Here is a 15,360-nt window from a genome sequence, read left to right as displayed (position 1 = left end):
TGAACAATTGTTTTTCAGCTGATGAACCAGCTGTCTGCTATCGGGCTTATTTGTCCTTCTGTGCAAGGCCAGGTTGAAAGATGGGGCTGAGGGAAGGAAGGTGAGGGGGCGGAATTGAGGACACACATTTTATATTATTACTTTTGAATAGGGACAAGGTAAATACCAAGGATAATGAAAAGCTAATAATTTTTTAATGATAAGAACAAGCAAGAAAAAAATACTTAAGTTGAAAATGATGTTTTTCCACTGAATAACACAATTTACTATAGCAACTACAACAGCAAATGAAGTTTAGGTTCTCCCTCCTGTGGTTTCCACAATGGCTTGTACAACAATTCCATCTTCTGGTAACAGTAGCACAGGAATTGTAATAAGACATTAATCCCACAGGCTGCAGTCTTCCCAGTCTTGGCTTAATATCTACCATTTCAGCATTTGATACCTCATATTCCCACACCATGTAACTTTAATGTGGGTATATACATATGTATTTCCTATGTGATATAGAGAATCTGGAGATGGAGGTATACAATTCAATGCATACAACTCAAAATAGAATTGAGTATAGCAATACTGAAGTAATATGGACTCTATAAAATTTTTGCACTGCTACTGGAAAAATCTCAGTTCAATTTAATTTTATTAAATTGAATATCAGCAGAAGATCAGTAGATTTTTTTTTCCAGTGCCTTGGAAAAACAAACCAAAAAAAACCCCAAACACAAACAGTGGCATTTGAGGGAACTGAATTTTTAATTAACTGTGTAAACACATCATTTACCACACAAATGCAGCTCGCTCTCGTAACATTCTGACACCAAAACGCTGCCATTCTCGCTGATATATCCACAGCTCCTGAGTTGTGTCAAGACAGGCCAACACAGCACCTCCTTTCCATGCAATTAAGCGGGGATCCATATCCTAAATCCAAAAACAGGATTATACACAGTATGAGTCTGATTCTCAAACCTTGCATTCTGTTTATTCCAACGTTATTCATCTTGGAATCTTGGGGGTGAGAGGAAGAGAAAAAACTTTGAAAATTATGTAAGAGAAACTTTTTCATGATAAAAAGGTAAAAACATGGAAAGACCATCTAGGGTTTTTGAGGCACAGCCACTTTGGAAACATGGCCTTTACATTCATGATCAATATCAGTAATGGTCTTGCTTTACCTCTAATTACCTAAATCTCCTCAGAAATACAACTAATCTCTGGTTTTGAGAGAATATGTTTTATATAATCTTCTGAAGAACTTGACTGCAGTTGATTAAACCATTTAGCTATCAGTTAATGGTATACCTTAGGTCTTGTGATGACTTCAACATTCTCAACTACTCTTCTAAAAGAAGGGGGCATTTTGTTGAGAATTCGGTGTTGAAGGAACTCTTGAGCTTTATGAAACATAAGGCCTCCTCCCACCACTAAGATGGAGCTGTACATCTTCTTTTTTGTATCATCAGAGGCTGGAATGAATGGATGCATATAGAAATATATATTTTTAGTAGTTAGTGATTCTATTATAAAGAACTTAGTGCAAGTCAAATCAAATAGAAACTGAGAACTGCTTACTTTTAAAACCTTCCTGCTTCTTGGAGCTTCAAAAACAAGCTCAAGAAATCTAAAAATAAGTTGTAATAAGGAATAGTGCAGGTACCTCTAGAGCTGGTAAAATTAAGGGATATACGTGTTACTTTCCTAGAATATAGTAGTTAACATAAATCCACACTGACAAGCATATTTCTCAGAATCATAATAACGTAATCCTTACCACAGCAATCAATACTATGAAGAATGGCTTTGTCAAGGCCTAAAGCTTTGCCTTCAAATTGAGAAACAACTGTTTTTCTGGACGTGTGTGCAGTTAAAGGTTCCTCTGAATCATTTCCAGGTATCATACAGTCACTTTGGGAGGATCCCAGTTCAACTTCTTGGGGGTACATCCTCTCTGAAATATCTGTAACTTGGCCTTTCATTTCTCCCTCAAAGGTACCAGGCTTTGACATGGATTTTCTATCAGCTGTAGCTTTTGAAGACTTAAAAATAAGGAAATAGTTTAACAGTCAATTTATGAAAAATAGAAACAGCAGATTACAGAACAATACAATGGCTAAACATCACCTCTTTACCTTTCTGCACAGAAAGGCTAAAGGTTACATTACTACTTCGTATCAGTTTTATTTTGATTCTCACTTTCAAAGAGAGGGTTTTACTTTCAGATGTACCAATACATCAGATGTATCAATGCCATTAACATGCAGATCCTTCAGACTGAAAATACACAGTTTAGATTAAGATCTTTTCTAGATACCTATAATTCCTTAGAGTTCTTTTATGCTGTTGACCCAGATAATGAATTTCAGTCTCTGAGATGAGGTAATGAGTCCTTATTATATTCCTGAATGAAATAATACTTTGTGGGGGAAAGAAAAACAAACAAGCATTCACACACCTGCTCCTGCTTACTTTGTGTGGCTAGGAGATAATGCTCATCATGAGGATCCTCAGGGTCCCCTTGTGACCGGTGTTGCAAAATTGTCATCTTTTGTCCAACAATTCCAAAAGTTGCTGGATAAAACAGAGCCATTGGAGCCTGAAAAAATTGAGAGATCTGGCGTTTTATTATGTGTATTTTTACTAATTGGAATTTATCATAGAGAAGAAAAACCTTGTTCTATCTTAGTTTTTTTTGCAATTCAAAATGTCTTTTTTCCAACAGATTTGTAAAAATTTTACATATTTTTTTAAAACTTATATGCTTGTACATAGACTTCACAGATTCTAGCAATGTGTCGTGTACAAGGAACTTAAATGTTGTTACAAAATGAAAAACTTGCACAATTCCTTGCAGTTGAGGGATAAGCATAGAAACATTCAATTGAAGTGACAATCAAAGGTTATTAGAAGTGTTGTGCATCTCCTACTGCCTCATTAGATACATTCTCGTACAATGCAGTTCATTTTAATGCCATCACCAAGCATACTACAATGTACCACTTGTTCATTTAATGAACATAACCTGTAATTTTTCATCCCCTAATCGGAACTGGTATAATAGAGCTGGAGAATCTGGATGCCGGATTTGGAACTCGTGATCTTGCAACCCAGAAATATCCTGCAGTCAAAAAAAAAAAAAAAAAAAGTATTAAAAAAAATATTTTTACATACCTCTATCAGGATGTGTAACTTAAATTCTGCATAACTTAAACTGGACAATAACAAAAAGTAACAAAACTCTTCAGCCTCGGAATTTCACTTATCTATTCTTCAACTCCTTTAAAAGTCTTTTTATTCTAGCAAGATTTGCCAAAACAGCTTTCTACCTGTTTAAGCCTCTATAAAGAGAGTTTGTGCAGAAGACAAGACCCTGTGGCAGAGCTTGCAAAACAAGCTGAAAAATAGCAAGTATGCAAGTGCTATCAGCTTCTTTGAGTAATATGAACAAATAAATGTCCTTTCTAAGAGCTAGGATCCCTTTCAGCTAGAAGATCAACAAAATAAGTTTCAAATACTTCAACTCTAAAGCTTCTCCAGTCCTGCCAGCGTTCTACTGAATGAAGTATTTGGTTTTCTGTGCCCATTAAACCTGTTTCCCACAGCTCTCCTATACCTAATAATTAAAAATACATTGTTTAGGACTACTAGTTAATTATTCTATATTAAAAATAAAATACACATGTTGTGCAAACACAACATTTCAAGGAATAAATCGTGCATCTTCTGAACTGTTCCCCATGTTCTGATTATTTTATACACTTTTTAATTTGCAAGCAATTGCAGGTTCCCACAGAGCTTCCCCAAAGCAGCATTCTATAGAGGTAAATAGGAGAATACATCACTTTGCCTTCTCACCTGGTCTAGGTGACAAAATGTCTCTTTTAGGTGCTGAAGCAGAAGGCAATCCAACTTATTAGTTAACTGACAGTCTCTGTACGGAAACCCTGCTCGTTGCATAAGCCAGTAAAAACATCTTGACACATCAGATCCTCCATATGCAAGGCAGAGCCTAAAGCATAAAAAAAAAAAGGATTATTATTTTCTAACTTACTCTACCTACTACTGTGGTATACATAGGAATACAAACAATGTTTTAGATGCACTGTGATCGTGACTTCCAAACAGTCTGTACAGCACAGTATCAGTTCTGCTGCTTTCTTTTAAGGCTCATATTGTAACATAATGATCTTGTTGAAGAGCTCATAATAAAAACAAAATCCCCAACCCTGTAGATGTAGAAGTATTTTTACTTTTTTTAAAGTCAAGACTTTGGTAAGTAATTAGGTACATGCTTGTAATAATTCTGCACATGAAGAGATACCTGGTGTTGCGATGGGAAACTCCATCTTCCACACAGCAAACACTTGTCTTCTGATCTCCCACGTCTACTATACACGCACTGCCTAAACCACTTCCAAATGTAGCACAGACAGACTCCTGGTGCACCACAATTCCTAGCAACATGAAGAAAAAAGTTTATATTCAATTTATACCAAGCTCCAGAGCTGTGTTTCTGATGCTCAAATGACATCATAATGTCTTTTAAAACCTGCTAATAGCTTTGACACACTGGAATGCTCTATATTAAATTAAGATGGGTTGTATAGGCCCTTGGAATTCTGAGAAAAGCTACTAGAAAAATGGAAGCCTACATTTGTGCATTCCTATCTTGTAAGAGTTAGGATACTGTTGCCAGTTTATTTTTGTAGCTTGTATTCAAGCTCTTTGTTTCCAGATGCATGTGAAGCATTTTCCTATTTTTTTTCTTCCTAGTTTTTAATCATGTATCATTACAATTAGTATTTTAAACAGGATCTTTAAAAAGTTACAAAACAAGGTCCAATTTCACCCTGTTTTCCTTTCAATTCACTCTTATCTTTGTTAACAGAGTACATTCATATTTGTATCACAAGCCCATACTTAAAGTTCAGAAATAGTAGATATTTCTGTCTCCTTCCAGCCGAAAAAATAAAATAACAAAATTGTTTCAATGCTAGCCAACCATTTCTCCCCTCTAAAAGAGGAAACGGTTACGTGAACATCAAAAGATGAAAGCTGAGAGGCTCAGTCAAGCTGAAACCAGCCTGTAAAAATGTTCCTTAAAGCAAAAAAAAAAAAAACCCAAACAAAACCACCAACAACAAAAAAAACCCACCAACGTCTTTATGCTGTTAATCACTCAATGCTTGCTTACATATGGTTTTACCTGAGAAGCCCATCTTCATTAGGATCATATTCACTAGCTCTTTCACATGTTGTTTATTGTAGATGTCTGGAATTAGTAAAATGCACCTGTAGTACTGAAGGTAAGAATGAAAAATTAAAGTCAGCTCTCAAATAAACTGTCTCTTTACATGATTGAATACCTGTTTCGAAGAAAGAAAGGATCACATGCAAGATGCTACAAGAAGCAACATTATTTTTAATAATTTCAAAAATTATTCAGTGAGTAGCAAGTTAACAGCAGACAGGTCATTAATGAAGTCCTAGGAACCACATATACCACTGCTAAAATTTATCTGTTAAGACAAGTGCCAGTAAGAGCCTACCAGTGCAAGCAGGGTGCTTTTTGTTAATGACAACATTTACAGAATAGGATACAGCCCTCATAAACTTGTTCATAGCTCACCTTTAGATCTTTCAGTGGTATTTCCAGGTACTTTTGTATTGCATGTGACCATATAACTTCAAGATCTGCTAATACTGCAGTGAGGGAGCCGCCAGGTCCTGGGTGTAGATTCAGCTGCCCTCTCCTAATTGGCCAATGTATATTATAAGAATCTAATGGATTAACATACAGTGCCTGAAAATAAGAAATGAAGTTATTTCCCTCCCAATATTTATAATAAATAATAGAAAAATATTTCAGAAACTGACAGAACTTCCTGTACAGCAGCAGTGAGACCAATGGGATGGCAATATGGTGTCTTTCTTTTTAGCAGGGCTGTATTGTCTTAAGACATTCTGTACATGGTTTAAATTATTTGAATTTTCAAATCCATGGATATAGAAGATGGAAACACTTAGATAGGAAAGGACCTTCTAGATCATTAAGTACATAAAAGTGTCTTTTTTTTGTTATCTCACTAATAGCTAAATTAATGTAAAAACTCTTGAAAACTCATGAATACCTAATTAGTCAACAGTAATTCCATGCACTGATCCTTTTTTCTCAGTTTCCTTCCATGCATCTGATTTATACCATGTAGGTAAAGTTCTCACCTGCAGTAATGGCCACTTACAGCAACAGTGAATCTACCCCACTGCTTCTACTATTAGAATAAAGACTTAAGAATATTCAGACATATCTTTTACTTACCCTTGAAAATTACACTGCATGAATCTTTCAAAGAAATACAGTTTTCCCTGCTGTTTAAAATAGCTGGTCTAGTACTAAATGTGGACGTTGGTGGCCCTGCCTGTGGCAGTGGGGGTTGGAGATTCACAATTCTTGAGATCCCTTCCAACCCAGGCCATTCTGTGATTCTGTGAAATATATTTCTAGCTAGGCAAGTGAGGAAAACTGTCTGGTCTTCTTGAATGATAACATTCACTTAGTCCCAAGTAGAGCTGCTCAAGTTCTGTTTGATTAAACTTAGTCTAAATTGAGTTCAAATTGCTCTTCAATACACAGTTATATTAAAGGATAACAATAAGCCTCATTTCAGGTAGGAAATAAATCTTACCTCCTCTCCTACCAAAAACTCAGGATGATTAGAGGTGTTTGTCCACTTGGCCCCAGAGCTGTGATCTAAAATAGCTGGCCGCATCTGTCTGTTGTATGACCTGGCCTGAGATGTAATCAAATCAAACATTGTTTTTACCAGGCACTTTTTGTGCATGGAAGCAACAAACAAACAGACAACCCCCAGCAATCCACGCTGAAAATCCATTTTAAACCTTCATCTTCTTAGATCTTTGGAGGTAAGGGACACAATAACACTATTCATATATACTTTATACAGAATATTTTTTCTTATGTGTTAAAACATAGCATTATACCACATGAGAACACAATTTATTACAATTTTAAGAGGAGTTACCTGGTCAGGTGACACTGGGATACGTCTGGCACCATTTGACATCTTTTTGGACCATATTGCTTGGTCCACCATTTTTAGGCCATTTTGTCTCTGCTCTGTACTTTCAGGTTTCTAAGCAACAGAAATAGCACATATCATAAACACTTGCCGCGCAGCCTGAAAACTGGTAATACTGAATTAAATTAGACTGCGAACTCATTGCTGAGGTTACTAGACCGCGGGACGGAGGGAAGGTTTGTGCATCGGAGGTCCCAGCGGCTCCGTGCCAAGCTATCCAAAGCCGCAACCCGAACAGCGCTCGGCCGGCCGGGGCGCCGCGGTGCAGCTTACATTGAGGCCGTCCCGCAGCAGCCAGCTGTCCCGGTACGCCGCCTGGCCCTGCTGCTTGTGCCGCCGAGCGATGACGTGAGGGATGCCCACAGGCAGCGTGTCCGTGGCCCTCCCGAGTCGCAGGGTCGTGGAGCCGGGGTGGATCACCACGATGAAGTTGCTCTGGATTTGCTGCAAGCACAAAACGCGAGCGGTGGGCGCCCGCCCCGCGGCGCTGCCCTCCCGTCCCCCGCCGGGCCTTTAAAAGGGGCGGCGCGGCCTCACCTCCTGCAGGGACTCGGGCACGGCGGCGGGGACGATGGGCCGTTTGCCGCCGCGCTGCTCTCGCTCACGCTCCTTGTCCTTGCCGTTCTCCGTCTCGCCTTTCTCCGCCTGGGTCATTTTCCCGGCCCGCCTGGCGCCTCCAAGCTGGGCCCGGCGGCGGCACGGGGCGGAACGGGCGGGAGCACGGGAGGCACCGCCCCCCGGACAGCTCGGCTGGTACCGCGGGGCGGGCGGGGCTCGAACTTCTCTACGAGCAGCAGGCGGAAGCCGACGTGTTCATGAATCTGCTGGTAACGAAGGGACGCTGCTGGAGGCTGTGAGAAAAACCGGGTGAAAAACTGAAAGCGGCACTTCGTAGAAGTTAGCTCCGTCCGGGTTCTGCTTGGCGGAACCGGCCAGCTCCCATGGACCAAACAGAGCCCGGAACAACGATTGAAAGTCGCAGCCCGTGCAGAAAAGCAGTGACAGGGAAGAAAATAACTTGTGTGTTAGTGCTCGGTGTTACCGAGCAGCTTTTCTTCCTGTAATGAAAATGAAACCTCATTTTATTCGAAGTGTCCTATTTGCACAGAATATGCACGTGTGTTGAGAACAGAAGAAAGTTGTTTCATGAGTGCTTATGAAGTGGGAATGTTATAGAACCCACAGTCGGGCTTTAAGGAAATGAGTCTTTTAAAATGGAAGGACCGTTTAAAACAAACAAACAAACAAACAAAACTAAAAATGCATTTTACAAGTGTTTTTAGCACATCATTAATATTATAAAAACACAGCAAGAACCAATAAAGGTTCCTTAAAACCTTTAAGGAAGCACTGCTTTAAGTGATTTTTGAGTGATCTTTGGTGTCATGTGTAAGTATTACACATTTTCCTCACCTGAGCAGAAAGGTGTTCACTGTGCTTTGAGTAGAACTTTTTGGTTGTCTAAAAATTAAGAGCCAGCCTTCTGACAAGCCATATATAATTTATTTTGCAACTACAGTAAAATGTTCAGAAACTATACAAAGACTTTAGACAGACAGTAAACATGTATTTAATAACGCTGCACTTCAGTTATACTGGATCCTTGAAGGATTTTCCAGTACAACTTCATTAATCTGCTTATATTGCAGAACAGTTCTTAGTTAGACACGCACATTCACAACGTCCAAACTCATTTGGTCCACCACTGAACTCTCTTCCCTTTCTTCTTGCAAACATGCATGCTCCTTTGCCTGCCTCTTACAGCAGGCACTTACCTAGAAAGACAAAATAATTGCATCATGTTTAAAAACAACAAGGTCTTCCTTTGCAAGATATAAGTAACCATCTTAAAATAAAACTGATTTTAATTTAGCTAAATGAGACCTGCCAAAAGCTTGGAATTCTCATCCTGAGCAGATTACACACCGTCATTTTCCCCCAAAAGCTCTCCCCACTGTCTCTGCTTGCTTCATGGCTAGTTCAAAAAGAAAAAAACTAATCCAAATGAAAAAAGTACGTATATATGAAGAGGCATTTATTCCTTTTTTCATGAGGACACTGAAATATAAGTGTGCAATGGTTGGTTTTGAGTATGAAGTTTTTGCCACAAGACTCACTGTATTACCATCTGCATGCACATTTTCCTTTCAACTTTTGTTTCAATAATGAATAATAATTCATGAAAAGAACAGCTTAAGTCTTAAAGTTAAACCATATATACATTCAGTTAGATGAAAATCCCATCATTTTAACAAAACAGAATTCGTATTTTGAATTACAATTATTAGGCAGTAGCAAGAAATGTAACGTTAGGCTTTTGAAAGGTTTTTACTCCCTTGTTAAGCAATTCTGATTTATGCTATATTACAATTCGAGATGTGCACAGCTATAGCACTGTCAGTGGAAAAAGTATTTTAGTAGCAGATTTTTTTTAACAACTTTTCCTTCTTTCCATTTTTAGGAATCCCCCTTAAAGAAAAAATATCATCTGTAATATGATAACAATTAGAAAAAAACCAAAGTTTCAGTTATTACTGATCTGGATGGGACTTAATATTAGCAAACAAAAAAAGACTGAGTGCTAGATCATTTTTTATCAGCTACGTTCAAATATCTGTTTTATGCTTTGTATACTAATTTCTATGTAATTACAATTAGAAGCTCGTTACTTCTGAGCCAAAACTTCATACTACACTACTTCACGCACACTTTTTTTTCTGTTAATGAAATATCTATCCACTTCTATTGTTCCTGTCTTGGTAACTTTTGTAAAAGCAGGTGCAGCAGAAATGCTAAATCATGGCTTTAAGCAGTGATTGAGCACCTGGTGGGAAGGCAGGGCCAACCCAGATGAGCTCAGGTGTATGCAATGCAGTTGAAGGGTGTATGCAACCTCATTTAAAGGTTGGCAGTGCAGGCAAGGATATCTTGCTGGAGATCCCTACTTACCTGAGACCCTTCAAGTGTAAGTGGATTTTTTTTTTCTTTGCTTCTATGTGTACAGCTGTTGTATATGAGCACACCCTTACTTGCTGCAGTCTAGGACTTTGCTACTCTGCTATTATTGCTGTTTTCCATCGCATTACAGCTTTACAGTAGGATAATGCTCAATAATAACTCAATTCTACCTTAAACTCTATTATTGCTGTTATCTCTAGGAGTTGAAAAATAATAATTAAAAATTTAAAAAAACCACCTAAACCAGGATTGAGGAGATAGGGAATTACCTTCCTCATCCACCTCCAGCCATTGGTGGTGGACTAGGGCCTCCACCCCAGTGATTTATTCTTCCCATTCTTCGGCGAGGATTTCCTGGAGGCCTATAGAAAAAGCAAGAAAGGCAAAATCTATTTAATAGGCATTCTGTTAATTTAGAAATATAAAAACACTGTATCTAAACTATAGCAATTTGATTGATAAAGCCTTTAGAAAGTTGTTTGGTTTGATGTGAAAACTTGTAGTTGCCAGTAACTGATGCTTTTATGCAGCTTTGTAAAAAGGTAAGGCTGTCCATTAGGAACAAAGAAACACAGTAGTTACAATGTCTATATCCACATAATAAAGTGCTTTGTCTAAAATATATAGATAAATCTAACACAAAGTGACTTTTTCATGCAAATCTAACAATATCAGCAAGGCTAACCAAACAAGAATTTTAAAGACAAACATCTATTATGCAGCCCTAAAAAATTGTATCAGGCTGTACTGCTACTCTAGCTATTCTATTCAAAACTCTGTATTATTATCAACAAGTTTCATAGAAAATACTGCAGAAAAACACCAAACGTTTTAGTCCTCACACATGACCTGATTTGATGCAAATTGTGACTATGATCACGATCACAGTATGACATTTTTCAGGGGCAGTGAAAAAAAGATAAACAGAACTACTGAGAATATGAAAAATACCCTCTTCCATCGCTCTGTCCTAAGTAGGAGGAGGATGTGTAGCCTCTTCTCCTCAAATCTGGTTGAATAATGCTCTGGAAGCTGAAAAAAAAAAATAAAAAAAAAAATAGAGTAGTTATGTTCAATGGATGGCGAAACATAGCTTCTAGATTTTGGGACTGCAAGGTAAGAGGTGGACTAAAAAACCAGTAGTGTTAGGAGTGAATAGTATCTTGTCAAGATTATTGTTGTTTAATCTTTTTAATTTTTCTTCTATGCAGAATTATAAAATTGCAACACAGTCCCAAGTAACAATACAGCTCAAAGAAACCAAACTGTCAAGTATTTAAAACTGAACATTATTCTTGTGCTAAATAAAGTGCAGGCAATGTAACTGTAACTAAGATAATGAAGGACTGTTGAAGACATCAAAATAACTGATTCTTTGGCTTCTGGGGCATGCATATAAGACTACTGCTATGTGAGTATTGTTATGCAGCAAGAAACCATTGTCAGTAGTAGAAATCCACCAAATAATACTTCAGTTTGATCAGCCGTTAGAATCTTAACAAAAATGCATGCAGTTTTTCTTTTTGTGCTACTGAAATGGAAGAACTGCCAGTTCTTTAGTATCGGTTTTCATATACTTTGTATTAAATATGTGCATCAAGTGCTTCATAATTGAGACCATGTAACAATATTAAAACATTGACAGATGTTTTCCAGTCTCTTGTCAGTGGTAGTCAGCAGTAGAATAATGGGCACGAACTGGAACATAGGAAGTTCCATATTCATGCAAACAGTGATGGAGCACTGCAACAGGTGAAGCTGTGGATTCTCCTCTGGAGATATTTGAAACCTGTGCAACCTGCTGTACGGAACCTGCTTTAGCAGAAGGGTTGGACTTGAGGGGCTCTAGGGGTCCCTTCCAGCCCCTACAACTCTGATTGTGTGAATAGTACCTATGGAATGCTACAAATAAATCCAGCGTCTTTGTGGTACTGCACTACCGATAGTACTTATCAGCATCAACATATGACAAGTTTAAAATAAAGTTCATCAAAAGAATAGTTGTTTTTTTTTTTTTTTACTTACAACATAACTACAAAGTCTGCTATCGACCAGAAGAAATCTGTTATGGATGAGAAGCTCCAAGGAGCCCGGCTCCGGTTATCCAAAACTTGTCCTGTTACGTGGCAAGAGAGGAAACATTCAGCACTGTTTATTGAATTACATCACTATGTGACTTGAAATCGTATCCAGACAGGATGGAGGACTACACCCCGCGCCTAAAGGTTTACCTAAGTACGAGCACGCGGTTCTCGGAACAGTTGGAGCGGAGCGTTAGACGCTGCATACGGGCACAAGCGCGCACAAGCACACACGCCGAGCACGGAGCAGCGCGTGGGGCTGAGGGAGCAGGGCGGGGACGACGTGTTGTAGAGCCGGAGATGCGCGAAGGGGTCCGCTGCAGCTCCGGCCCGCACCCCTCGCCCCACCAACAGAAGCTGCTGCCTTGAGGCTGGACCACGGCAGCCACTGCAATTCTACCGCCCTCGCATCGCCCCCTTCCCGACAGCCGCCGCTCACCGTTAGATATGTACACCATCGCGGCGCGCTCCTACCGCTGCTCCGTCACCTGCCCCTGCCTACGGCGCGTGCGCGTCTCGCCCGCGCGTGCCCAGAACGGGCGGCCGTGGGCGGCGCGCAGCCGCAGTGCCGGCTCCGCGCTTGAAGCTGACGGGGCCGAAGGGAACGGGGTGGGAGGTGCGGCGGCGCTGGGCGGGGCTTGTCTCCCTGGTGCTGCAGCGCACAGCACGCCTTGAGGGCGGTTCTTCAGCTGCCTTGTGGCGGGCCGGGGCTCGGGGCGTTGTTCCGTCACAGCGAGCTCTTCTGCTAGTGGTTGTAAGCAGCTGTGAAAGAAAAGTATCTGTAGAAAGGTGCATAAAATAAAAGATTTGTGGCTGAGACAAGATTTAGCTAATCCACCGTTCAACAATTGGGAAAAATGGAAGGGTTTAGAAAACAGCGGGTGCTTTGTAGTTAAATGTACAAATGCAAGCAGTATGTTGAAATTCTTCAGGGACAGCATCCAATCCTTTTCTTAATTAGGTATGCTTACAACATACTTTTTTTTTTTTTTTTTTTTTTTTTTTTTTTTTCCAAATAATAGCAAATTTTCAGCTTAGAAACTGCAGAGCAAAGTAAGAAGGTGTAGAAGAGCAGCGGAAGTTCAGTCACTTCAGCATCGTTTTTCTAGTCTGAGTGAATCCAGATAAATGGAAACATACAAAGCGTGAAAGATGTACTGGTGTACTTTTAATTTATGGAAGGCACTGCAGATTTGGTACCATGTGTTAGGGGATATTGTGTAAATACTACATGTGTGTGGAAAGGGAATACGTTACTTAAAAAAGATATTGTCAAATGATCCTGAAATAACCGTACTAAGGGAAGGTATGCACACTCATTTGTTTACATGCTAAAACGTGAAAATTACATCATCTTCCTTTTCAGTGATTTTGTTTCTTTTTTCAACAGGCTTTGAAACAACTACCAAATTACCTTATGCTTAGAGAGCTGTTGCACAAGCTGTAGATACGTTTGCCAAGAAGAGCATGAACACAGGGCTGATGGCAATGGGAACATGGAGGCAATAAATTGTCATAAAGTAGGTATTGTAAATTTTACGATGTACTGAGAACATATACAAAAGGACTCTTACCTGTGGAAAAACAAGTGTAAGGTCCAAACTTTTCACTGTAGTTTAGACAGAAACATGGTAGCAAACATGAATTAGTAATTATTCCACATGAACTTGTACTCTTTATGCGGTTGATACTGGCCTGCACAAAATCTAACAACATTTTGAACAGCTCATTCCTACTTTTTAAGTATTGATTTCAAAAGGAGCATGTTAATCCTGTGGAAAGGAACAATGTATTTTTTGTTTTTCAAATGGCAACAAAACAAGCACAACAACAAAAAAACAAATGGTTATTTTTAAAAGGTTAAATCGCATGTGAGGTGATCTTGGCTTATTTCACTAACTTACCATCTCAGTGTCATAAATTTAGATAATTGCAATACAAATGTTCTATGAGAAATGTATTTTTGATGAATATAAATCTATTAAAGAAATACATTTTTTGAACTCAGATTACTTGTCGTTGTGCATTCCTAGTGTAGACAAATTTTGTCAGCATATCTGGGTAATTAAGAGTGGTAAAAATAAGTTGCCACTATATAAAATGATACATGAAAACGTAAGCGTTTGTAACAGTTTTTGTTCAAATTGAGATTTAGACATGAAAATGTGACATTTAAAAGATACGGTTAAAAATAAATTGTAGCATAGTGTTATTAAGCATGCTACCTGTTGGTCTGTGTTTGGGTCAAGAATGGATTAGAGAATAGGAATGTGAGGAATTACTTGTGTTTTGGTGCTGCCGAGGAAGCATACGGGGACAAAAGCTCAGGTTGAAACTGTTTAATGGTGGCTGCCCTGCCCTCACCACCTGCTCACAGCAGCTACTCCCTCCTAGGGTGGGCTCTGGGGAATCTTTGTTATGTTACAACTGTTGCCATGCCTCTGATATTTTCTGACCCTCCCTTGTGCTTTCAGTCTGCGTGCCTGGCATTGGGGAGTTCAGAGGACAGCAGCAGCTGCAGCGCACCTGCTCTTGAAACACAGCAGGAGGCATTTGTAAAGTTCTAAACAGAAATAGAAAACTGCCAGATTGCCTTCCTGAACGTGAGTGCAGCTGTACAGTGCTTTGTGGTTGGTGTTTTTTTTTTTTTTTTTTTTTTTTTTTTTTTTTTTTTTTTTTTTTTTCTGGCCTGTAGAATCTCTTCTCGTCATGTAATTTAAAAGGAAACGTGTAGTGGAACTGCTGAGTCACGGCCTGAAGCAGTGATTGAACACCTGGTGGGAAGGCGGGGCCAACCCAGGGGAGCTCAGGAGTATGCAATGCAATGCACCTGAGTGGCTAGAAGGGATAAAGCTAGGACACACCCCTTCCCAGACTTCATTTAAGGGTTGGCAGTGGAGCTAAGGGTATTTTGTTGGAGATCCCTGTATGCCTGAGGCCTTCTGAAGGTAAGCAGCTGTTTTCCTTTGTTTTTGCATCTATGGATGCTCTATTTGAGTAAGTTCTCACTTGCTGTGCCCTAGGACATACTGCTCCACTGTTACTGCTGTGCTTTCAATTGCATTTCAATGTTTCAACATGCAAAATTGAAGTTTGAATTACTCACGGAAGAGCTGATTGTTTTGTTGTACTTGCCTTTTGTATACACAGTTAATGCTTTATGTATTAAAGGAAGAAGGTCTTCTGAACACATGACCGAATTTCAAATGTGGAATGTTACT

The 15,360-nt window shown here is 39.2% G+C and overlaps 2 protein-coding genes across 3 annotated transcripts; both read right to left on the bottom strand.

The window, feature by feature from the left end:
- Nucleotides 1–732: 732 nt before the first annotated feature.
- Nucleotides 733–7,807, bottom strand: ACTR8 (actin related protein 8). 2 transcript variants are annotated; one of them, XM_042880378.1, is made up of 13 exons: nucleotides 7,638–7,807; nucleotides 7,374–7,544; nucleotides 7,044–7,154; nucleotides 6,687–6,791; nucleotides 5,630–5,803; nucleotides 5,207–5,300; nucleotides 4,322–4,454; nucleotides 3,856–4,009; nucleotides 3,023–3,118; nucleotides 2,456–2,596; nucleotides 1,775–2,039; nucleotides 1,306–1,469; nucleotides 733–924 (listed from the first exon to the last, which is right to left on the bottom strand). In XM_042880378.1, the coding sequence occupies exons 1-13, from the start codon at nucleotides 7,752–7,754 to the stop codon at nucleotides 781–783; spliced, it is 1,869 nt and encodes a 622-aa protein (XP_042736312.1). In that variant the 5' UTR covers nucleotides 7,755–7,807; the 3' UTR covers nucleotides 733–780. The 2 variants fall into 2 exon arrangements, with proteins under 2 accessions (XP_042736312.1, XP_042736313.1); XM_042880379.1 differs by lacking the exon at nucleotides 733–924 and adding an exon at nucleotides 1,576–1,668 and having other exon boundaries at nucleotides 1,379–1,469.
- A 2,516-nt stretch (nucleotides 7,808–10,323) lies between these two features.
- SELENOK (selenoprotein K) lies at nucleotides 10,324–12,670 on the bottom strand. The gene is made up of 4 exons (XM_042880359.1): nucleotides 12,579–12,670; nucleotides 12,084–12,174; nucleotides 11,010–11,090; nucleotides 10,324–10,420 (listed from the first exon to the last, which is right to left on the bottom strand). The coding sequence occupies exons 1-4, from the start codon at nucleotides 12,595–12,597 to the stop codon at nucleotides 10,324–10,326; spliced, it is 288 nt and encodes a 95-aa protein (XP_042736293.1). The 5' UTR covers nucleotides 12,598–12,670.
- Between the last annotated feature and the right edge of the window lie 2,690 nt (nucleotides 12,671–15,360).

The sequence above is a fragment of the Lagopus leucura genome, unplaced genomic scaffold, assembly GCF_019238085.1.
Source record: "Lagopus leucura isolate 7727_CA_CO unplaced genomic scaffold, USGS_WTPT01 Super-Scaffold_100026, whole genome shotgun sequence".
NCBI classification, from domain to species: Eukaryota; Metazoa; Chordata; class Aves; order Galliformes; family Phasianidae; genus Lagopus; species Lagopus leucura.
This window is presented reverse-complemented; position numbering and strand designations above follow the sequence as displayed.

Coding starts and splice junctions, on each gene's coding strand:
- ACTR8 (XM_042880378.1), bottom strand. CDS start 7,754: ATGACCCAGGCGGAGAAAGGCGAGACGGAGAACGGCAAGGACAAGGAG. Junction 5,804..6,686: donor AGTTTTTGGTAGGAGAGGAG/GTAAGATTTATT, acceptor TCTTATTTTCAG/GCACTGTATGTTAATCCATT. Junction 4,010..4,321: donor GTTTCCCATCGCAACACCAG/GTATCTCTTCAT, acceptor TTTATGCTTTAG/GCTCTGCCTTGCATATGGAG.